The sequence below is a fragment of the Lampetra planeri genome, chromosome 12 (genome assembly GCF_965212315.1).
Source record: "Lampetra planeri chromosome 12, kcLamPlan1.2.h2, whole genome shotgun sequence".
Lineage (NCBI taxonomy): Eukaryota > Metazoa > Chordata > Hyperoartia > Petromyzontiformes > Petromyzontidae > Lampetra > Lampetra planeri.
In genome coordinates, this window is record NC_136118.1 from 5,029,651 (window position 1) to 5,055,047 (window position 25,397).

The following is a 25,397-nucleotide window of genomic DNA, read 5'->3' on the forward strand; positions in this document are numbered from 1 at the left end:
CCATCACCACCACCCACCACCACCCACCCAACCACCACCCACCCCCCACCCACCCACCACCACCATCCACCCACCCACCACCACCCACCCACCACCACCCCCCAACCACCCACCCACCACCACCACCCCCCACCCACCATCACCACCACCCACCAACCCAACCACAACCCACCCACCACCCACCATCACCACCCACCATCACCAACCCAACCACCACCACCTTTTCACATCAACACCCACCATCACCACCCACCCACCCAACCACTCCCACAACTCCTTTGTCAGGGAAGCGTTGTTAACGAAACAGGAAACTGGGGCCGTCGCCTCTCTCTCTCTCACTCTTCTAATGGGACGCATCGCCATCCGGCCTACAGCGAGACCGCCGGGGCAAAAGTTTGTTGTTATTATTGTTGTTATTTCCCGTGGTTATTTCGCCTAATTTGGTCCCGTGTAATTTGTTGAGACGAAGAAGAAGAATAAGAACAAAATAACCGCGCAAATTCAAGCGTTATTCGATTTAGTTTTGTCGGAGATCATTTTGAAAATATAATCGTAAGAAGATAAGGCCCCCGTTTCGTTTACGACGCGAGATTGCCTTTTGGGTTGATAATTACATCGTTTACAGCTTGGTTGTTATGCCCGGATGAGTTTTTAAGTCGTTTAAATAAGTGTCTAATGTAATAACTTTTGAAGAGGTTTATTCTCGATACGCGTAGACACGATACAGTACTCGTTCGGGATGTACTATTTAAGTTGGGAAGCGTTTACGTTGTAGGGTTTTTTTTTTGGGTCACTGATAAACGCACGCAGATTCGCGAATCTTCACACTTCCCTATCTGTTGACTACATAATGAAGTGATTCTAACAACGTGTCAATTGTAGTGGTTAAGCTTAACAGTCGGAACTAAAACGCACCAAGCCTAACGTTATAAACCGGGAAGAGATTTTAAAAAGTAGTAACCTTACTGTATGTAAGTGTCCACCAATGTTGATGGGGGCCACATGAGGCCAGGTTTATCCCGTTTTATTCGTGGAAACATTAACATGATAATTGCTTTATTCACTGGAGTTATCTTACGTTGCGGGTATGAACGTTGTTTAGAAAATCCATGAGTGTACAATTTGTCATAAGACATCCATTTATTTTGCTTGTTTTAAAAACATCAGAATCGATTGTGTGATATAACGTGGAAATTACTGCATTGTGCATACTAATTATAAATATGTATAACGTACAACAATTTGCTAATCCACCGCAATTCTGTGTTGATCATGGGGCTATTTGGCCATACTTCACCATGCTGCTCAGTGCAGCTTTGTGAAGTAGGTTCAAGAATGATTCGGATAGCATCATGTTAACCGTGACGGGGAATGAAACTCAGGTTTTCGAATTCGTAAAACTACGATTATCACTCTGCCCCCCCCATCAATGCGCATTCCTCATTTAATTAATGTTACAGGGTGATCAACTTATTTATGAATACCCACGTATTTCTAATGACCCTCTTCTCAACAGGTGATTGAATGTTGTGAAAGTGATGTCGACTTTATAATATAACCGGCTTCGCCCGGGACTTGGATTCACGACGCCCGGCCGCCTTTGTCTCCCCAGTGGCGATGTTCACACACCACAGCAGTTACTCGTTTGAGGCTGAGTCGACCTAGGGGAGGTCCAGGACCAGTTCAAATAATCGTCATCGGTGGTGGCCGTGAGCGGGAATCGAACTCGGGTTGCCGGGTTCGTAGCACAGCACGCTAATCACTACACTACAGCTCCCCCCCCCCACACACACACAGGCGCGTACACATACACGCGCTTGCTGCAGACACGCAACTTTCAGGGTGCGTACGGCAGTAAACGACTGAAATAATAAACCAATGCTGCGCGAAAAACGCCTTAGACCTGCAACACATTTGTATTTCACTTTACCCTCGGAGGGTTGGGGGGGGCATGACATCAGCAGGCACACTGCGTTATGCTTCCGCATACGGGTCACATGACAGATGTGACGTCACAGCTCACTTGCCGTGCAAAATATATGCATTGATGCTGCTAATCCTGCATAATGCACGGGCATAATGACTTTAAACCCCCCGCTAAACCTACGCATTTCACAAGTAGTACTAATCGCATATCTGTATTTCCCATAAATATGTTAAATTCCTCTTGATATGCAAATTATTTTGTCAAGGCGCTCTCCCCCCCTCCATCCCAGCTTAAATTGTCGCTCCAAGCCTGGGGTGTGTCATTCAGACTCTCTTCTCGACAGACCTGTTCTCCACCTGAGGACGGCTGCTTGCGTTGTGGCCGAAACGTCGTGAGAATTATTTTATAATATTTTATTTTTATTATTTTATTATTTCCATTCTACGTGACTTTACCGAAAGAACCAAGAAGATGAATATATGCATTATTGCGCCCCCCCCCCCCAAAATACAAAAGTCTATTATAATTTTTGCATGGTGTACAGTCTGGAAAGCACCCACATGGCAAATTTCACGTTTGTTGCATGTCAGGAAGTACGCTAAACATTTTGAACAGACACACATTCACAAATTTCCCTTTTTATATATATAGATGGAGACATCACTTGAACAATAATGAAATCAATTAGTGGGGTAGCTAGTTATACATCGCCCTGTGTCTTGTGTTTTCCCAGCTGCAACGCCGAGAGCTATCATCACATGGACGAAGTTACGAAGTGGCGATGAGGACTACATGGAACCTCTGCGTGCTGCTGGTGATGACCTGCTTTCAGCCCACCTTTTGGGATTGGAGACGAGAGGATCTGGAGGGGAAGATGGATGAGCGAGCCAGGCAGATGGAGCTGCAAATGGAAATTTTCGAACAGGAATTTGCATCCAAATCGTATTCTGTGGATGCCACTGGAAAAGTGGAGAAAAAAATGACGGATATCTATGTTAATATACTTGGCCTTGACAGTAGTTTGTTGAACAGAATACTTCTACTGATATTTTTTCTTATCTATTTGTTCTTTCCAGAAGCTTACAGTGTCCCTCATGATGATGTGCCTTCTTTCGAATCAGATTTAGTGCTGAAGCTAAACGAGGATAATGAAGTTACCCAAATATCAAACCTGCCCAACAGTGACACTTTGCAAACATTTTATGATGATCAAGTGCAGTCTAAATTGGATGAAATTACAAACAATCGAGAGTTCGTGGAGAATTTCCTTGATGACTTGGTAGATGAAATGTCTTTAAAGCATTGCATTAATACAGACTTGCTTATTGGAACATGTGTATCTCTGGCAAATTCTGGAGATTTTCAGAGCCCTCATACTTTCAGGTTTCTTATCCCGCTGTCTCCACCAGAACCATATACATTTCAGATAGATGTGGAAAATGAAAACAAGTCCCTCACACATGTCAGTGTAAAGATTGATTCAAATGACTGTTCTAATTCGGCACAACAAAAATGTGCTTGCTGTTGCCATGATTGCGAAGATGATGATGACACATTGTGCCTTTTAAGCACACACAACAGTCCATCTATGGACAAGGGTGCTAATGGATGTAGCTTAACAGCTGATGAGTCACTTTACAATATGAGAACAAATCGACTGATTGCAGGAAAGGTACTACTTTGGTTCGCATCCTTAATCACACAAGGTTGGAAAAACATTGCACGTAAATACGATTTTGATTTGTCACTGCGAGATATTAATTCTCCCTGCGCACTGAAAATGATCTTCAAATCTGGAAGAAAGGTGTTTTTTGATGCTATTCCAGCTATAAGGTACAATGACTCTGAAATATACCTGGTGCCAAGCATGTATTCAGAGATTGCAATTGACTTCCCACAACTGCACTGGAGTCCTACTTTCTTGAAGTGTGAAGAAGTCTACATGAAATATCTCGTCAAAAGGCTCCCTACAGATTTAGGTCACTTGCAGAGTCTGAACATTTTGTCTTACCTAATTGAGCAGCAGAGGCTGAACACCGCGCATCGTTCATTCCAGCAGGAGGCAGGGCTGAAATTATTCCACCTGCGCACAGCTCTGCTCCACATGTTAGCAGACAATAGCCTGACACCTGAAAACTCTGGAATGGAGCATCTGCGAGAACAGTTAAGCAACTTGCTGTGTCTACTAAAAAGGTGTCTTGAAATTAGGCACCTTAGCCATGCAATTGTTGGAAGTGCAGAGGCTAGCAAGTGCTTGTGTATTCCGGAGGTATACTGTGATGGCCCATCTCCGAATGTATTTGGTAGACTCCTCATTGGGGATCATGTTTTCCAACAAACGCGCACCTTATTTCAAGAGATGATGAACAAATTGTCACTGATTATTCCCGAAGAATGTGACTGAAGCTACTTGGTGATAAAACCGTATTACATTAAGTTAGGATTTTTCAGCAATGTATTATTTGAAGTTCTAACACTTGAGTACAGTATTACATTTTAATGGACCAGAGTACATTATTTTCCACTGAAAGAAGTAAAAATTGGATGTTTTTAATTCTTACATTCCATTATTGACAATTGGTAATTGGCAAATATGCCAGTAAGCATTGAATTGTTGGTCTGGAAACTGCACAATTAAGAGAATAAACAAGATCTTGTAACCTCATTTACATGAAAAAAATAAGTTTTGTATAGATTGTACAACGTAATGGTATCTTATTAACTGGTTTCCCAGGTCTGACAGAAATTATCAAATGACTTCAATAGTTACAGAACTTTAAAGAAAACTACCATATACAGTCATTAATAAAAGTTATATTTCGTTTCGTTCATGGTACTTTTAGAAAACTGAACTTGATAATGAAAAGGAACATAACAATGTGCCTAAAAATAATATAATCATTGTATGTTACCTGTTATGACATGGATAATAAAAAACATGGACTTTGCCAATTGAACAAAGGTTAAAAGATGCACAAAGATGCATGCGCGACTACGTGCTTGACATGTATTGCACTGAAAAATATAGGAATGCGTAGGATTGGAGAAAATATGCGAATTAGAGACATTGTATTTAATATGGGCTTTGTCAGGAATATTCAACATAGGATGGCTGGTGGTTAAGATTAAGCAATGGTAGCCAAAGGACACTGCTGGTGTGCAGTATATAGTTGCATTGTGACACCTTGGGGGATGAATGATTGGGCAGGCCTTCATCCAGCAGTGGAGGGCTGATGAATGGTACTTTTGCAGCAGATGATACTATACGTGTGTGGTTAAGAACATACTTAAACTTATAATACAATTATGTATATCACTGAAATGGTAAGGTTGAATTTCTTAAGTGGTATGCATGTTTCAAACGTGTATTTTGCTGGTTTTCCACTTAACGTGTTGCACAAGTGACTACTAGTTTTATGTTTTTTTGACATTGTGCTCGTGAGTAAATGTAATGAAGATCAAAATAAAGTAGCACATAAGGCAAACAATACTACAGTATGTATCAGATCATGCGTATTGGCTCTGAGGAAAGCTTGATGCAGTGCCAAGTATTCTATGTCTGCAATTATGTACTACTTTAATTCAATAAGGTTAACTCTATCCGTTGTATTACATTTCTGATGGTTATATATGGTATTTTAAAATCACAATTTTAACGCTGCTCCATGAATATTGCTACAATGTAATGTAACGCTTTACAATTACCTTTTGTAACGTATGTTTACCTATATTTTACATAAAAGTTTGTGCTGATAAATTACCTTTTTAGAATACGGTTTTCTTTAAAAAAAAAATCTAATGTCAAATTGAAATTATCTTTTCTAGGGGTTTTTTAACTGTATTTTTTTTTTAAATCATGGATTGCTTTCAGTCTGGATTATTTTAGTCAATTAAGTTGGCTTTGAAATGCTGCTTGGTACAATAAATTATACGCAACATACTGGGAAATCCTAACCTAAAAGTACAATACAGTACTGGTATATTAAATAATTGTCTTGTAGTCTTGTAACACTGGTACTTGCAGTAGCTTTTGTGTATAAAACTGCTGTTATTTTACAAAGGCACAACAAATGCTTATGTTATGCATATTGAAATCAAGGGTTTTGCACTGTTTTTATGCCCCAATAAAATAAAAACTATTCAACATGTATTTGTATTGAAGTTTGGAATAAAATACCATTTCATAAATGCATATACTGTTTAAAGCATGGAAGAGTGAATTCAGAACATTGCATTCCCATTACAACATTCGTTAAAAGCATTGGCTTAAAAACGTTTAAGGCAGTGTTTTTGTCAGTGGTGCTTGTGCACCACTGACATGTTGCATGATAAAAAAAAATCCAATATTGATTTTAAGCTTTCGTGACTGCAGGAATCCGTACTCTTTGGTTTTTTCGTTAAAGTCACGTAGGTAGAAACATAATAGATAACGACGTTTTGAAAGCAATGTACATTTCCTCTTGCCTAAGCAGTCTGCCTGCTGTATTGTTTCACCTGAGGACGATGGCATGTGTTGATATCGAAACATCGTGATCTAGTATTTCTACCTCCGTGACTTTACCGAAAGACCCAGAGAGTAATATACAATATGCCCGTTAGATGGCGCTATGTTATTGCATTGTCCAAATTACTCCCAGCCCGCATTGAGGTCAAGCGCAAACTCAAGTGTCCTCATTCATACTGAGAGCTCTGTGGAGACCAACATGGGACAATGGTAACTTCCCTATCGCGCATTTAATTTCCAACCGCACAGAAGAACCTCGTGGTTTCAATGTATCCCACAAATAATGGTTTGCATTGAATTAAATCACATGACCTGAAGGATTCCGTCATCTCTGATGTATCGTTGGCTTGTACTTCTTTTCAATGCGCCGGAATGTTTCTAAATGTAACTTCGCCTGTAATCGTGTTTAAAACCAAGTTTGCTTGATGTAACATCTGATGTTAACGCAGGGCTACCGCATTTAGAGCGTGTTAGCTCAATGGGAAACAACTGCAGTAATAGCTAAACTAACTACAATACAGTATTCATGAAAACCTAAGAATAGGCTGCAGTGCTTGTGGTCATCAATCTGAAACAATGGATCACGATTTCAGATATTCCAAGAACGGCCATTTACCGAAACGTTGCCTATAACAGTCGTGTATATTCAATGTTTTCTGCAGTCATTGGTGAGAACGCAGCGTAAATCAGAGGCGGCTGGTTGTCTGGATTTAAACCCTGGATTTCAGAGGTGACAAACTCAGAATTGTGATCTTTTATCCACCGATGTAGCAATTGATTTTGCAACCTGTGCATGAGCTGATTTCATCACCCCATCTCTAGGATCACACCCTTGGCTACCATTCGGTCGTCAGTTTTGACCAACGGCCATGTGAGTGTCCATTCTTGTCACCAATTTAATTCCACCTCAGAATCAGAATATTTATACTCTACTGGAGGAATCCGATGAGCAATATAGCTATTTTTCACATATGCCCAGGAGGGGCGGGTCAGAATGTTACAACAACAAGCAATACAAAAACACAATAGGAGTGGAAAGTATAGGAAACGTAAACAAAGCCCTTTGATTTGTGTAGTTGCAGTTGCATGTCTTTTCTCCTACATTAACATTAGCTGCCCCGCCCATGCTGCTGACACACTTGGGTTACGCCCATCTCTAAACCTCTATAAACAGTTTTCCTTTAGAGGCTAACCCCCCTTTTCCTGATGACGATCGCTTGTGTTGCGATCGAAACGTCGTGGTTTTTGAGTTTATTTTTATTTTTTCTTTATACCTGAAAGAATCAGAATAAGTCTACATTATAGACTGCCAGTATGCTCACTCAGGTTCAGTTTAATAACCATTGCTACAGTCTACATTATAGACTGCCAATACGCTCACCCAGCTTAATAACCATTGCGACAGTCTATATTATAGACTGCCAGTACACTCACCAAACTTAATCAGGCTACATATTATTGGTTCTTTCGGTAAAGTCACGTAGAAGGGAAATAATAAAGTAATAAAAAATAAATAAAACACCTGATGACGATTGCTTGTGTTACAATCGAAACGTGAGAATTTTATTGTTTAATTTTTTTATTTTATTATTTCCCTTCTACGTGACTTTACCGAAAGAACCAAGAATATGAATCCCTGCAGTCACGAAAGCTTTAAATCGAAACCAGGCTACAGTCGACATTATAGACTGCCAGTACACTCACCAAACTTAATAACCAGGCTACAGTCTACATTATACACTCACTCCGAGTGTTGATTTATTTTCGTGTAATTTGTATTAACTTTATTTTTTATTCTTATTTTTATATCTACGTGACTTTACCGAAAGAACCAAAGAATAAAACAAGCTCCTTGTTTTCTTTCTCTCACTGCCCTAAATAAATAAATAACCCTAAACCCAATCGATGACGCTCACAAGTCGCCGTTATGACGTCACATCCGCGAGAGCGCGATTCGTGAAACCTCGACCGCTCATTGGTCCGCCGGACCGACGTACGACCACGCCCACCCCTCCTCCCGTCCGCCAATCGGCTTCCCGCTTATTAGCTTCGGCCGCTGAAACATTCGCAGAGAGAGGCCGCAACGATGGGGCTGGAGAGCACCATGGTGTGGTGAGTCCGCTTGCGATCTCTTCGCAGGCTCTGCACCGCACGATGTTTCACCCTCCTCACACTCGAGCGACTTCTCTCCCCCCGCCCCCCACCACGTCCGACGGGCTGGTTCGCTCAGGGTTTATCGTGAAGTCAACTAGGCCGAGGTCTTGAGGGGTTAGGCCTCTCTCAAAAGTGCCTTGTAATGGGGGGGCATCTGGCACTGTTGTTGTCATCCCTCCTTTGTTTTAATTCGTTTAATTTTTCTGTGCGCGTGTGTTTGTCCGTCCATGTTTTAAATGACGACTGCTTTTTTATTATTATTGCGTGCACGTATCTGTACATCGACTTGCTTACGAGCGTTTATTTTGGGCGGTGCGGTGGCAGCACCGTTCGCCCTGAAAACCCCCCACGACCATCCGAGTTTGACTCCCGGTCGCGATTCCGACGCTGTCCTCTGTCGAGTGGTGTCCGAATCGGTCCTTCATCACAATCACACGTGTGCTCCAACTAACCACATCACCCCCTGCATGGTGGGTGGGTGGGTGGGGAGGCCTTCATCCAACAGGACTGTGAATATGTACACAGTTGTATTTAATAACCTGAGGACCCATAGAAGTCATACGTCACGCCATAATTATACAGGACCGGTACTTTAAAGGCGTTTTGAGATGCAACCGTGCATCCCAATTAGCGTTACTTATGTTGATTGACTTGCATCCTTTATTTACTAGGAAAGGGCCACGTTAGAATATTCAATAGATGTATTACTTCCCCGTATTCAATCAATGTGAGGGCCCACTGAGAGAGGTTATGTTGTTTTGTATCAATTATTTAACCTGGCGAGGGCTCTTTGAAGTACATTTTAAAGATCCTATTATATTTTTTTGTCAATTCACGGCCTCATCACGCCATGTTTGTAATGGGTGTTGTTGTTTGGCTTTCCTTCACGCTGGTCATTGGGGTTGGTGAAGGGTTGAAGCCAATTAATATGCAATACAATATTTTCTGGAATGAGCAGGTGAAATTAAATTTTATTTTTATACATTGATTGCCCTCGTATTTAAGCTACCGATGAGCCATTGATGTGCGGACCCGTTGGTAAAATTAAGTACCTAATTAGATTGCATTCTTCATCCATATTTACCGGACATCTGTAAAGTATAACTTAATAGCTCATCGGATTCCTCCAGTCAATACAGATTCTGATTCAATAAAGTGAGTCAAGTTCCATCACTACTCTTGACTGACATCATTGAGGCATTATTGAGATGCAACACCTGCACTGTATAGTTATTAATTGTCAAGATAGTAAATCTGTTGATTCCTTAGACTAGGTAAAGATCCATTGGAATTAATTATCTGTCTCGATTGACTGACATTTAACCAGGTAAATACTCATTTAGAGGCAGGAATGATATTATTTTAGACTGTTCTACTTCCTTTGACCAGAGGAGGGCCCAATACGACTATCTGTTGGTTGGTTGCAGATTGTATTACACGACGTGAGAGCCCATTTAAATTAATCTTGATATTCTATGCTGAAATGAGCAGTGAGGTTGCATTTGTCACCACCGATGGTCATGAGCCACTGGTGGGAATTGCCTATTCCCCTGGAAGGTTTGGTGTAACTGGAAGAGACCTCCACTGTTGACATTCCGCATTGGTAGTTTATGGCTCCCAAGGGAAATGTCAAGTCGATTGCCAACGAAAATTTAAATTCACTATTTTTTCATTGAAATTTGAAGATTCTGATACAGCGCCTCATGACTGGACTACATCTTCAAATTGGTGCACCCTTTATTTAACCATGAGAGCGCTCGTAATTGTACAACTTTTTTTCATTGGTTGTAGTGGATTTCTAGATGATGATGCATTCTATGAGAAGAACACCTTCATAATAACATTACATTTACTGTAGTTGCAGTGCTCTTGTATAAATACTATGCACTATAATGCTGGATACATCTTTCCTTTTTGTGTTTTCCACTGCTCAGTTTCAACAGTGTTCACTTATTATGGAATGCTATTTAGCGACAGGATGCTTTTCGAATGTTTAAATCCCATCTTCGTGTGCATAGGGGCCATACATTTAGTTCATACGCATGGAGGGGGAAGGGGGGTTTAACCCATATTCGTACGCTTGCGTATTGGGGGTCTACTGACAATGTACGTATGCATAGGAAACGGGGGGGGGGGTGGCGTGGTGAAGCCTCGATAATTATTTGTCTATATTGGCCTTCAAATGAGTTAGATAGTCCGGCGGTGGACTATCTGTTTGCGTTAAACGTTAATATTATTAATCCTTGATCGTTTCTGCGTGGATTAAATATCGGCCGTTCTATAGGATTCGGGGGGGGGGGGGGGGGGTGCGTCAAGCGTATGTACGCAGGTGGGGGGGGCGATAAAAAGTACACGTGCGTACAGGGACAGGGAGGGGGAGAAGGGTCAAGTTTTGACATATTTTTGCGTACGTAATAAATGGATGGCCCCATATCGGATTTCAAATTGCAATGAAAGCCAAAACCACATTGCTTCCCAACAAGGATAATTTATAATCTCGGAATTACGTTGGTGCATTGTAGATTCCAATCAGTCCATTATTGAGCAAAGATTTTGCCTATCCACGAATCGCATCTGGAACTCTACACGACTCCATCGAGAGAGAGAAATAAAGTTTTGAGAAAACGTGATGTTATAAATTTATGAGATTTAGTAATGAGATATAGTGATGAGATAAAGTTATACAATGAAGAGATGAGAGAAACATATCTAGGCTTTAGAAGCATCTGCAGATGTTGCGACATTTGGTATTTATGAGCCTCTCCGGAACATATCCCTCGCGAATAATGAGGGAATACTGTATGCAACAATATTACATTTACAGAAGGATCATGTACCTGATGTGCATTGTGTATCATTTAACTACTGCACTTGCTCTTATGTCCAGCATTATTCATTTCTCCGGGTGTTGTCTAACTTATGATCAACATAAATGTGCCTGACCTCACTGTCACATGTTCTCAAAAATGACATTGCTTTTCTGCCACACTCCCCTTTTTTTACATTGAATTGAGCAGCGTCGACAACAGCGAATACATGCGGAATGGGGACTTTGTGCCGACCCGCCTGCAAGCACAGCAGGATGCCGTGAACATCGTGTGCCACTCTAAAACCCGCAGCAACCCGGAAAATAATGTTGGGCTTATCACACTAGCCAAGTAAGCAAGCAGGGGTGCACTCAAATGATACAAGAAACTAACTTAACTTTTTAATTGTGAATTAACGTCAATATATGGCAAAGCTGGGGAGATTACAGTATATCATTAGATGAGAAATAATCGGCACCATTAATAAATCAAAATATAGTGATAGCTGTGTTGCTATTTTTAAAGCCCCCAGGAATAAAAATGTATATTTATTCTAAGTTTCTGACAGTATAAAAAACGAAATTGTCAAAATATTTGAATGTTTTTGCTTTTACAGTAATTTGCGAATATATTCATATCAACTATATTTGCTCACTTTTTGGCAGCAACTGTGAGGTGCTGACAACATTGACCTCGGACACGGGAAAAATTATATCCAAACTTCATTCAGTGCAGCCCAAGGGAGATATTAACTTCTGCACAGGGATTCGTGTGGCTCACGTGAGTGTGCAAAAGTTATTTTGATGGGAGCATCGCCATTACTTGTGTCCAAAGATTCTTAAATGTTATGAAAACACTGGTATGCTCTAATTAATTTAAATTAAATATTGGTTTAACAAAGTGTATTTTTTTGTAAATTATACTACATTCAAATGTATGGATTCATATCGTATGAGTTTGTTTAATTATAAACATTTTCATTATTACTACACAGCTGGCATTGAAACATCGCCAGGGAAAAAACCACAAGATGAGGATTGTAGTTTTTATTGGAAGTCCCATCCTCAATGATGAAAAGGAGGTAAGTGGGTCACATAGCATATGTTTTTTTATGCCTTCTCATCACATTCATTATAAATGGGGGTTACGGCTTCATTTAAAAATGTGGGAAAAACTTTTACCCATTAGCTATAAAACATCTGTGTGGTTATTAATGTGACAATTGCTGCAGATTCTGCTGCTTAAAATAATATATTTCACATGCCATGGCACCGAATTGGTCAGGTGGGACAGCAGCAGCACAATAATTTATGTTAATGGTTCATTGCCTTCTGTCTGTTCCGCACCATTGCTTCCTCGTTTGACCATTGCCTTTTTTCCAGCTCCTGAAGCTAGCAAAGCGTCTAAAAAAGGAAAAAGTTAATGTAGATATCATTAACTTTGGCGAAGAGGTACGTTAAAAGCTTTTTTTTTTTACCAATGTTAAAATATACATACATTGTTTTGCAGTTGTTTCTGGTGAGAAGGCCCTGTCTTTTATTTTAAACTCATACGGATGTGTTTGAAAACAGGGGAGCAACACTGAGAAGCTGACAGCATTTGTGAACACACTGAATGGGAAGGAAGGAACAGGCTCCCATCTCGTGACTGTTCCACCAGGTTCGAGCCTGGCTGATGCTCTGCTTAGCTCTCCCATTTTGGCTGGAGAGGGTGGAGTTGGGTTTGGTCTTGGACCTAGCGACTTTGAATTTGGGGTAGACCCAAATGCCGACCCGGAACTGGCCCTGGTAAAAACAACTTTTCTCCTTTTGCGTCCTACATTAGACATGCAAGTTACTGTATTCTACGTATTATTTTAGTATACTGCTTCATAACTGGCAAACAGAATTGTTAACTCGTGCAATCTTCTTCTAGGCCCTGCGTGTATCTATGGAAGAACAGCGGCAGCGCCAAGAGGAAGAGGCACGCAGAGCAGCAGCTGCCTCTGCTGCTGAGGCCGGAGTGAAACCAGCTGCTGGTGAAGGTGAAACAAAAAAAATTACAATGAAAATATACAAATGCATTACATTCTAGATTTGAAGCTTTCGTGACTGCAAGGATTCATTAATTTTTTTATCTACTTGACTTTACCGAAAAAACCTAAGAAAATGCATTACATCTTCAATTTTTATATATATATGAATAATTATAATCTGAAAGCTTTTATGTATAAATGTGACATCACATATGAATCTCTGCTTGTGTGTGTGTGTGTATTTGTGTGCAGACTCTGACCAGGCTTTGCTGGAGCAGGCCCTAGCAATGTCCATGCAGCAGCCGGAAACGGTCAGCCCAGGAATTCCAGATTTTAGCAGCATGTCCGAGGAAGAACAAATTGCTTATGCCATGCAGATGTCTCTTCAGGCATCAGGTACCGTACACATTTTGGCCATTGCAAGCAACTGCTAAGAATACTTGCCATATAAGCCGACTCTTGAGCAATTCCGTGCATTTGGCATCACCAATGCATTTCAATTACGATTATGACCACCTTATATTGGTATAAATCTCCATCTTGGCTGTAATTTATGCTTCCCTAAGCGATATTCAAAATAAAATCCCATTCTATTGGAAATCGCTCTTAGTGTTCACATTTCCTGCATAAATCATTCAGTGTGGAATCATAGGCATTAAATAAGATTCCAAAAACATTCAGTTTTACTTGGTAATAAAGAACGTGCTAGTTTATGCATATAAAGTATAGCACTTTTATCTAAGGCAGTGTAAGTGCCTTGTATGGTTCACCAGTGAAATTTGAAATTCGACATGAATGCATAATCGGTGAGTTATGTTGTAATGGAATGTAATCTCATTGCACTGGCAAAAGTCTGAGCCATTTGAGCCCAGTAACAAAACAAATATAAATGATCATTTTTAAAACACGTTTTATCAATCGATTAATCTGCAATTTGTAGTACAAAATTTATTTTTAAAGGCAAGTATTACAAATGAATCATTAAAGCAATATTTCGCTCGCAAATTGTGCCATTTCATTTGGTTTCTCAAAGGACTTCAAAATGGGCTTTCACATGCAGCTTAATGCGTTTTGGTTATAAGCCATTCAATACCTACAAAATGGCCAGCTGAACCAACTCGCATTAATTCTCCCACGAGTGCAGTCGGTTTTGTTGACTATGGCAGCATTTACAGTTGGGTGTACTTAAAATAATAAATGCACTCTGACACTTAATCACCTTTGTAACACCATTTAGGAAAAATGTTCACAATGGAGTAAGCCCATTGTTCGTTCACAAATAGACTTCTTGATTGCTGTAATGTGGTATTCGTAAGTGGTTTCCAACATTACAGGCTGACTTCATTTTCTTATGTTATTACTTTTTCCATAATAGGCTGTGCATTACATTTTTATCTTCCAATATGCTCTCTTCTAGTTCCCTAAGGTGATACATTGTTGGTTATCCTTAATGGTTTCATTTTGAGGATTTTGGTAGCAAAACTGCATGTCACTGCAATTTCTTTTTTCTCCCTCTGTAGAATTTGGTCGAGAAGGAGCAAGTGAGGCAGAGAGCTCTGCCATGGATACTTCTGAACCACCTGTGAAGGTGAAGATTGTTTTATAAAGGGTTATTTATAAACAAATAATACTCTTATGATAACACGTTCTTAATTTTAAAGGGGACTGCATAAACTTTTAATTGTAAAACAAATTAAAGTGCCACCTCATTTAGTATGCTATATGTTAATTTCTCTTGAATAAATCTTTTACGCATGTCACATGGATATTTTAATAAAATTACTTATGCTTTTGGCTCATCTTGCACAATATGTATACGCCAGACTGCAGCTGGCATAATCACCGTTTCAAGCATGTCTACGAGCATAGGGAAGACATTCTCTCCTTAAAAAATAAACCACATTGGGAAGTTTATTTTGTCAGTTTCAGGAGTGTTTAAACAGAAGGTCTTTTTTGCTTCGGCAAGGAAATGTTGACAGTTTGACCCATAGAAACGGTCATGTTGATTTGAAATAATAATCATGAATGCATTTCTCCTGTTGCAGGCGGATGAAGAGGATGATTATGATGTGATGCAAGACCCAGAGTTCCTGCAGAGTGTGCTGGAGAACTTGCCAGGAGTAGATCCTTCCAATGAGGCTATTCGCAATGCTATGGGCTCGCTTGCCTCTCAGTCAGGCACTCAGGCCAAAGACACCAAGAAAGACAAGGACAAAAAAGACGAGAGCAAAAAATAAAGCAGATTGCAAAATGCATTTCCAAACCTTGCAATGCCCTGAACGTGAAAGTTTAAAATGTGCTATGTGTAAAGCTTATCTGTGCAAAATAAAGATCTTTAATATTGCACGTTTATCTTAGTGGTGGTCCTACTACTTAAGCGTTTACAATAAACATTGTAAAGGCTTAAAGGTGCTTGAGTGTTTTATACTTAAAATAGCATTTCTCCGAGGTTCCTGTTGGCAGATTTATCAAGTATCTAAATGTAGGAAGTGTTGTTCATTGATAGTCTTCATAAATGCCTAACTTTACAATTGTTATGCTTTAAAATGTGTTATCTTAGAGTCGGATACTTTACATTTGACTGGAGAATACTGAAAAACAAGTAATTAAGCAGTCATAGTTATAGCAGTTGTCTTACAAAAAACCTGGACTTGGAAGTTAACTGCTAAACGTTCATTGCAATTTTTCATAATTATTTTTCTTGTTTGGTTGCTACAATAAAATAGTGTACTTTTATTAATTTAACCATTTAAGTGTTTTGTAAGGAAATTTTCACATCACATTACACCTAGGGATCAGGATTTTGATTAAGATTTAACATTTTTATAAAGTGTTTAGTGCATTATAAAAATGTGATTAAATATTTGAACCATGCAAAAGTGTGCAAATTCTTCCCAGGATTTGTATAAACAGCCCTCCTGCTTAGCCGTGAATCAAAATAACTTAAGTAAAAGGCATACAATGTTAGGTCATGTGGAAGTTTGTCAAAAATTTGACCACATGCAGCTTCATTATTCGTGTGGTGTTTCTGCCAGCAATACTTATAAATTGTACAGTTCTACATTTTGTAACAATACAACCAAAACCGAGTCCATTATAGATTTTATTTGCTTACACAGAATATGTACAAAGGAGTGAAAAACTTAATCCGTTCTGTACAATCACTTTTTTACAAAAAGTCCCCAAACTAAACAAGTACAGTAATGGTCAACTTTCTTTGGTTTGCACCAATTACAAAATGTACATTTGTATAAAGTACGAGTGCCCACCCACGCCTTATGGGGTATGGACCATCTTAATCCCTTATCCAGACTGGAAAGCATACACAAAAAATCCCCACAATGTCACTCGGCTCGTGAAATGTTAGCATTAGCTTGTCGCGATCTGCAAAGAAAATGTATTTTACATGCTTAATCGCACAATGGGTGGCAAGCTTTGGTATAGCCTTCAAAACATGCCTTGAAAATGTTAACACCACCGACGCTAATGCTCTTATGCCTTGAAGCCCAATTTTGCAAAAGTTAAGTCATGCACCACTGTTCACCCTCTTGCCCCCAAGACCCTTTCAATGCCACGAAATCCCAACCTCAAAAGCGCCACAACCTCCACACTCCCGATACATCATTACCAGGAATTTTGGTTGGGCACCTCTGGTATAAAGTGAAATGCAAGAGTGCACAAAAAGGGCATTTCGAGCGTATGTGCTATAATGCAGACTTGCAGCATTATCAACGAGACTAAACACGATTCCACATGGTGTGCTGGGTAAATGCTCAGGCCGGTTTTTGGTTTCCCGGTTATGTATGCACAGAACATGTGCATGATGTTTAAGCTTTTAAGTTTCATAATATTAACAACCCTTTAAACATGTTTTAAATAGTATGTTTTCACAATAGACCCTATGAGTTAACATTCATAAAACTTATTTTAAAAAACACATTGTGGAAATATAACAAAATAACAAAGTGCTGGATGCATTACGAATAAATTTAAATAAAACACTGCTAAGAACTACAGATTTTGATTGATCAATTACATTATTTGGCTGTAAGACATCTTTAATACATTGATGCACTGATAAATAACCACTTACATTCATGTATGATGCTGGAAAAACTTACATTTACAAGATGTTAATACTGTAACCTGGACAAATGTGACAACTAAAAGCATCCTGCTTTATATATTTGGGGGAGCAATATTTTGTGACTATCTTTAGGAATTTAAGACAAACGATAATACACAGCTGGTAAAAAAATAAAACCCAAGTAATGGAAACAAGGCTGAACGGATTAATGTTTTAGCATTCAGCTTTTCACGCAACGTGATGGCCATTAAAAGCGTTTAAATATTCTTTACAAAGTGTAAGAAAATGTGCTCTTTACATTCTCCACTTACTCGCACAGATGAAAGGCATACGAGAGCCATATCAATGTATACAGTGCTTTCACAAATACAACCTCAGCTCAACTGATATCAACACATTGTCTAGCAGCCTATCCATGCCTGGAAGGAAAGATCTTAATATATAAATTAAGTTAAAAGTCCTACAAACATCATACTGCAAACACTGCCAATTGAGACGGCATCGGGCCTCAGTGGCTTTTTAAATAGATTAGTCACATGGTGACAAGTATTTTAAAAAGTAAGTAAATTATTTTAATCAAATAATTCTGAATTTGTGATTGCCGCATTTAAATGTGAGTTATTGGTAAGTACACGTATCCAAACAAACTATTTACACGTGAATTGTTAGCTTTTTCAGGTGGAATATCTACGAACATTTTACTGGATGAAAAAAATAGCTTTTTGCGTTGAAAGTTCTATAAACTTTATAAACATGTACCTTTACATCCATTAAGTAGTGCATGCACTATAAACGTGTACAATAACGTGTATTGTCTTCATCTTCGATCTCAAAAGACATCAATGTTCTTGGACATCAAATCGATGTTCAGTTTTTGTTATAAACATGATTCCCTCTCTTCAGTCCCATTTGTTTTGTTGGAGAGGCTGAATCTTCTGTTGTGGCCATTTTGCCGTACGCCAGCGTTCCTCAATGTAGAATATCTGAAAGGCAATCGCACAAATTACGTTGATATTATAACCGAGATTCAGAGTAAGCAAAGAGTACTCAAAACGAATTAGGACTTGGCCCGCGAATTTATCGAATGAACATTGTCTGCTTTCAGCCGATCTTGATTGTGGGGAAAGTTTGGGATGGTGGTCCATATGGAGAGAAATCAGATTTGTGCAGGAGCCGTACGGATTATCGCAACACCATATGCGCGAGATGACAACAGTTTGGGGAGACCTGCATTCAACAGTGGATAGATAAATGTCAGACGAAATGATGAATTTTGCTGAAATCATAATGCCTCGCTTGTTAAATATGAAAAGGTCGCTGTGCCCCAAAATTCTTGTTAACTTGCATTCGTATTCCCAACCACTCTCCTCGTGTATTACACTAGGAGTGGATGCTATGGAAAATCCGGTTATGAGAAAATAAACAATTTACACTTTTTCTATTGAAGTAATGTGATCTTAGAAATGCAGACACCAATATTTATTGGCATACAAATACCACGAGATTTGTAGAGTGTGACTTTCAATATCTGTTACATGTCAGTTTCACTATGACGAACAAAGCACCCGAAAGAATGTCTTTATCTTTTTAGCATTCAAAAAATATATATTGTAAAATGCAGACGTAACATAAAAAAAACATTTACTCAATTATACTCCTGTAGATGATTGCCATTTTCTGTATGGAAAATTTTTAATATACGTTCATCAATATCTTGCTCAAAAACTAATTAAAAGCTTCATAATTGTTTTCATGTGCGACACTTATTTTCATGCCGTATGGCATTTTTCCTTCAAAGGGTAGATGTGGATTAATATAATGAAAAAAAAGTACCCATGTGGTTGTTTGCATGGAAATACTCAATTACGATTATGTGATCGTCTTTATTATGCCTCATCTGTTCAGAAGGTCTTAAATCTCATGATGTATGCAGAGCATACAAATGTCTACCTAATAACACTTCACACAATATGACTGACATGCATAGCCAGTAGAAAGGATACTTTCATGTACAAACGTTGATATGAAAGGTATTAAAATACCTGCAATTAAAACCGAGAAAAATAATGAATGACCACGCGTGAACAAATATCAGTTGCAATGATGGACATTTATTTACACGGTCTAATAGTTGTCTAATAGTTGTGCTGAACACTACACGAGGACCGCGATTACTCTTATTAACGTTAGATTTGCATTTCAGGGCAGCACAATAACCTTGTGGGCTACTTGTGATATTAAACTTTGTTCAAATAGCAGAATTGAGACTAAATGGAGCATCTCATGTTAGAAATAACAAGGAATACTTAAGTATATACAATTAAGCGAAATATACCAACCCCAGACTTGAGATACATTTTGTTTCTGAACTTTACACTGCTGGCCCACGCAATGCTTATGTAAATGTTTTACATCATAGCAATTAAAATTAAGTCTCTCCCATTATTTTGGAATTTGAAATAAACATTCAGTGTGCTTAATACATTGACGGTGTTTGCTATTTTTAAATCCTTTATATTAAGTTCGCATGCTTGCCTGCGTGCTTGCGTGCGTGCTTGCTTGCTTACGACCTTGCAAATCTTTCGGTCGTTTTTTAACCCACTTCCCGTGATCCAATCGAGCTGACATTTTCCACACAGACTCGTTGTGACAGACAATTAATGTTCGTGAAAAAAAATTCCCAAAATGTTACACTTTTTAGGCAAAAATGTTTTATTTTACATATATTCAAATAGAACTCATTCTTGGCTTTGGCTGAACGTCACAGTATAAGAGCCCAGAGCGTAACCCCTCCACAGACCGTGGCGGAGTAGCGCAGTTGGTAGCGCCCTCGCTTCCCATGCCAAAGGTCGCGGGATCGATCCCCGCGTCCTCCACAGGCGAATATATTTTTAAATCCTTTATATTAAGTTCGCTGCCACGCATATAAAGGATTTATAGTGAAAAACTTTGTTTTTACGGGTTATACTTATTACCTAAATAGATATAATGCATATCCTGGCGCAATGTAATGGTTAGTTCACTTTCGGCGTGATCTCTCGGTATGGAAGTATCGCTGGATAAATTTCGATTTAAAGCTTTCGTGACTGCAGGGATTCATCTTCTTGGTTCTTTCGGTAAAGTCACGTAGAAGGGAAGTAATAAAATAATAAAAATAAAACATAATAAAACAATTCTCACGACGTTTCGGCTACAACGCAAGCAGCCGTCTTCAGGTGAAGAATGAGACACTGCCAAGCTAGGAGCTTATATATAAGCTGAGTTGGAGGTGGAAGAAGAAGAGAGCCTTAACAAAAGAATGTGCATATCAAGAGGAATTTAGCATATTCATGGGAAATGCGTAGGAGGTGGGCGGGGGGGTTTCAAAGTCATATTATGCCCATGCATTATGCAGGATCAGCAGCACCAAAGGGAGGGGGGGGGGTAGCATTAACAAAGGGAGGGCATGTTAATAGTATGTAGAAGCAATGAAACATGTGAATGGGAAAACGGTGGCAGGAGATCCGCAGCGGAGCAAATAATGCATTCCCTGTGGAGAACACAAGATACACAGTTAATGCCAGTGAGTGGACTGCGGTCTGAAAGTCACCATAAACGTGAACAACAATCAGTTAAGATCCGAAGTGGTTTATTACGTCCTTCCAATGATTGCTGAGCCAGAATCCATCGTCTCGGTTGAAATTGTCTCTGTGTTTGTATATGTGGATCGCCTCATGAACGAATCTCTCATGGTAGCCAGATGGCTTGCAGAGAACCTCTGTCTTGGAGAAGTCAATGTCATGTGAACCCACTGAATTGTAACAGTGATCTGTCACGGCTGAGGTGTTTGTCCTACCGTGTTTCAGGTCAGCTTTATGTTCACGGATGCGGTCCGAGACATGTCGTTTGGTTTCTCCAATGTAACTGCTACCACAGAGGCAACTTAGTTTGTAGACGCCAGGGTACTGTATGTCTGGAACCACGTCTTTTACAGACGAAACCAGATCACGGATTTACGTACTGTGTTGAATTGTACCTGAATCTTGTGTTTAATCAGGATTTTGGAGATCTTTTTTGTGACCCCAGCAATGTAGGATAAGGTGATGGTTTTGAAAGGCTCCTGAGCAGGATCTTTCTTGATGGTTGGAGTGATGGCCTTGCGGATTGTGTTGTCGGAGTAACCATTAGCCTTAAGAGCCTTAAGAGCTTGGCGTACATGTTTGAGTTCACTGGCCAGGAACACATTGCCAGTGAACTCAAACACGTACGCTAAGCTCTTAAGGCTAATGGTTACTCCGACTACACAATCCGCAAGGCCATCACTCCAACCGTCAAGAAGGATCCTGCCGTTCATGAGGCGATCCACATATACAAACACAGAGACAATTTCAACCGAGACGATGGATTCTGGCTCAGCAATCATTGGAAGGACGTAATAAACCACTTCGGATCTTAACTGATTGTTGTTCACGTTTATGGTGACTTTCAGACCGCAGTCCACTCACTGGCATTAACTGTGTATCTTGTGTTCTCCACAGGGAATGCATTATTTGCTCCGCTGCGGATCTCCTGCCACCGTTTTCCCATTCACATGTTTCATTGCTTCTACATACTATTAACATGCCCTCCCTTTGTTAATGCTACCCCCCCCCCTCCCTTTGGTGCTGCTGATCCTGCATAATGCATGGGCATAATATGACTTTGAAACCCCCCCGCCCACCTCCTACGCATTTCCCATGAATATGCTAAATTCCTCTTGATATGCACATTCTTTTGTTAAGGCTCTCTTCTTCTTCCACCTCCAACTCAGCTCATATATAAGCTCCTAGCTTGGCAGTGTCTCATTCTTCACCTGAAGACGGCTGCTTGCGTTGTAGCCGAAACGTCGTGAGAATTGTTTTATTATGTTTTATTTTTATTATTTTATTACTTCCCTTCTACGTGACTTTACCGAAAGAACCAAGAAAAAGATATCGCTGGATATTTAGTTGATTTCCAGGTCGTGTGTGGTGGCGTAAAGTCTGGCCAGCATGGAAGAGTAGGCCAAAGAATACCCTCGAGAGTGGCTCTCTAGAACCCCCCCCCCCCCACCCCCATAGTGGAGCAATTTCTACCAGCAGTGGAGTAAGCATGAAATTGCAGAGCCCGCATCTTTGACTTTTATAATTCAACCAACAAATCAAGGATAGTATGCCTATCAAAGTTACTAAATTTATCCCGCATCATAGTTACTTTTACATGGCTTACATCAATATATATATAAATAAGGGACATTTGTGAATGTGTCTGTTCAAAATGTTTAGCATACTTCCCGACATGCAACAAACTTGAAATTTGGCATGTGGGTAGTTTCCAGACTGTACACCATGTAAAAAGTATAAAATAGACTTTTGCATTTTGGGGGGGGGGGGGGGATATATTTTGCACGGCGATGTGAGCTGTGACGTCACATCCGTGATGTCAACCGCATGCGGAAGCGTTATGCAGTGTGCCTGCTGATGTCACCCCCCCAACCCTCTGCGAGTAAAGTGCCATACAAATGTGTTGCAGGTCTAAGGCGTTCTTCGCGCAGCATTGGTTTATTATTTGAGTCTTTTACTGCTGTACGCACCCTGAAAGTTGCGTGTGTCTGCAGCAAGCGCGTTTATGTGTACCTATGGACGCGCGCGTGTGTGTGTGTGTGTGGGGGGAGCGGTAGTGTAGTGGTTAGCGCTACGCTGCGCTACGAACCCGGCAACCCGAGTTCGATTCCCGCTCACGGCCACCGGTGACAATTATTTGAACCGGTCCTGGGCCTCCCCTAGGTCGACTCAGCCTCAAACGAGTAACTGGTGTGGTGTGTGAACATCGCCACGGGGGAGACAAAGGCGGCCGGGCGTGGTGAATCCAAGTCCCGGGCGAAGCCGGGAAGTAAAGCTAGTATAATATAAAACGACAATTGTTTTAAGTGTTTCATATTTGCATAGTTATGCTGTGAACAGGCCGTTACCCTTGCCAATGACATTACTACAAGTTGCATAACACTAATGACAGCAGCTGTGAAACAAGTGTCAGTTAAATTCCACCATGGTATGGTATGCCATTTATTTTATAATTACATTTCAGGTGCCCGTAGCCGAGATGTAATTGCAATAATTTTCCAATTTACAACACTACATGCATTTGCATACAATTTATCAAACTTCACAGTAACATTTATGAAGGGCCATTGCTCGAAACGTCACCTGTTAGGTTTCCTTTTAAGGCAGTGCTATTGACAAATGTGTTGAATTATTTGTTAGTTGTGCTTCTGCACTACTGCCAATGCAGTATCTCCAAATCCTTCATATTAAAACATTGTTTTCCTACCACCGATTTGCACGGTTGGCTACGTACGGTCCGAAAGAAGTTGAACGTACATACAGACATAGACACAACCTCTTGCCGCTTGGTTTTTTTAACAACTGTCGTTGAGAAACACTAAAGAAATTAACGCTGCCCTTCAAAATCGTGCAATAAATATACGCGATGAGTAAATGTGCAATAATATCACGACTAAATATGTGCTGCTACATACCACGACCAAACGCAAGTGTCAAAGAGAAGAAAGGTTTAGGGTTACAATTACAGTCATCCAATACAAACAAACTAAAATCATAGCTGACAACCCAATTTCCAAATCTACTCTCATGCCAATTGCTCAAAAGGATTCACAAAATATACGTATTATAATAGTAATAGCTCTGTGGACATTTAGACAGCTCACCGTATAATGTGTCCCTGGCTCTCACTTTTTTAAGTACTCAATCAGCCAGTGCCAAACAGATGGGCATTTGGCACCCAATTATTTTAAGCACTTGTGTAAGCACGAGTTCTGGGAAAAATTAACACCTGAACTCCACCACATGCCGCACTGCAGTGCGGTATAACACATTCATTTTGCATGCAAATATCCCGCAATCACGACCTTATGTTGGCACGCAACCATTTCGTACAACAAATAACTGCTAATGCGATGCTATCAAACATATTCATCTGGGCTTTGCTACACAGTAGCAATCTCCGCGCATTAAATAACATCTCTCAAATACGCAATTGAACAGAAAACGAAATTTGAAGCTCACAGTGACCAATATATAAACACCAAATCTATGGTCTACAAAGATACAATTTTAGACATAGGTGAACATAAAGTACAATTAAAAGCGGATTCCTCGATCAATTGTATGTATTGCTCACACTGCAAGACTATTTAGGTACTCCAAGTACAGTATTTCCTAAAGGGTATAAATTCTTCGATTTGCTGCTCACGTTCCACATTCAGTGGTGGAAGTGGCCCATTAAGCTCCTGGTTTCTTTTTCTCATTGTCCATGGTAATTATGGTTTGTTATTATGCCATTGCAAGCTCCTGACAACCGCAGGAAGTTGACCGGTTCTTAGGAAAAAAAAATTCCCGTCAAGACTTTGACAGTTTACAAAGCCAATAAACCCCCAGCTCTACGTAAACACTATCCTCCACCTTAACTAAATCGTGGCTTTTTTGGACTCACATTAAGTGCTGTTTGGAATGTTTTTCGAAAGTAAACGCCTATAAAACTGACACGAGAAGGACACGTGTCTTCATTACGTCGTTCTCCCAACGACGAACAAGTTTCAAAAAAATAACGAGGATACATTTCGGTTGTCGAGACTAAACCTAACCCCTTGCTTGAACAATGAGAAAAACAACAACCTTATTTGAACCTACAACCGGGACTTTAAAATAGATTGATTTTTTGGATGTTACTGTCAACAGTGCACTGTGGTGTATAAACATAAATTTGACACCCGCTTATTGCGGTTCCCTTGGAGCAGCTGTAAATATAAAGGATGTGTAAACCCTACTTTGACATTTTTAACTGCCTGCTTATTGCACGGACAAAAATAGACGCACAGGTACAGTGTG

General features: G+C 39.9%; 3 protein-coding genes across 7 annotated transcripts in view; 2 read left to right on the plus strand and 1 right to left on the minus strand.

Moving 5' to 3' along the window:
- The first annotated feature begins 272 nt into the window (after positions 1-272).
- LOC144721550 (inositol 1,4,5-trisphosphate receptor-interacting protein-like) lies at positions 273-4,601 on the plus strand. Its single transcript, XM_078599246.1, has 3 exons — positions 273-393; positions 1,613-1,738; positions 2,661-4,601. The coding sequence occupies exon 3, from the start codon at positions 2,709-2,711 to the stop codon at positions 4,329-4,331; it is 1,623 nt and encodes a 540-aa protein (XP_078455372.1). The 5' UTR covers positions 273-393; positions 1,613-1,738; positions 2,661-2,708; the 3' UTR covers positions 4,332-4,601.
- A 3,803-nt stretch (positions 4,602-8,404) lies between these two features.
- Positions 8,405-15,756, plus strand: PSMD4 (proteasome 26S subunit ubiquitin receptor, non-ATPase 4). The gene is made up of 10 exons (XM_078599251.1): positions 8,405-8,543; positions 11,603-11,743; positions 12,058-12,172; positions 12,387-12,473; positions 12,775-12,843; positions 12,964-13,179; positions 13,307-13,415; positions 13,659-13,802; positions 14,927-14,994; positions 15,452-15,756. Exons 1-10 carry the CDS (start codon positions 8,518-8,520, stop codon positions 15,641-15,643), a joined length of 1,167 nt encoding a protein of 388 aa, XP_078455377.1. The 5' UTR covers positions 8,405-8,517; the 3' UTR covers positions 15,644-15,756.
- A 740-nt stretch (positions 15,757-16,496) lies between these two features.
- The window catches only part of HTR4 (5-hydroxytryptamine receptor 4), a 110,465-nt gene continuing 101,564 nt past the window's right edge, over positions 16,497-25,397 (minus strand). For 3 of the 5 annotated variants that reach the window (XM_078599248.1, XM_078599247.1, XM_078599249.1), the window contains one exon: positions 16,497-18,476. Coding sequence is in view for 1 of the 5 variants with exons in the window: in XM_078599249.1 (XP_078455375.1) it covers positions 18,371-18,476 (106 nt within the window). In the remaining 4 variants the exon portion in view is untranslated. The remainder of the gene's footprint in view (positions 18,477-25,397) is intronic. The other 2 variants (XM_078599250.1, XR_013585923.1) reach the window with 2 other exon arrangements.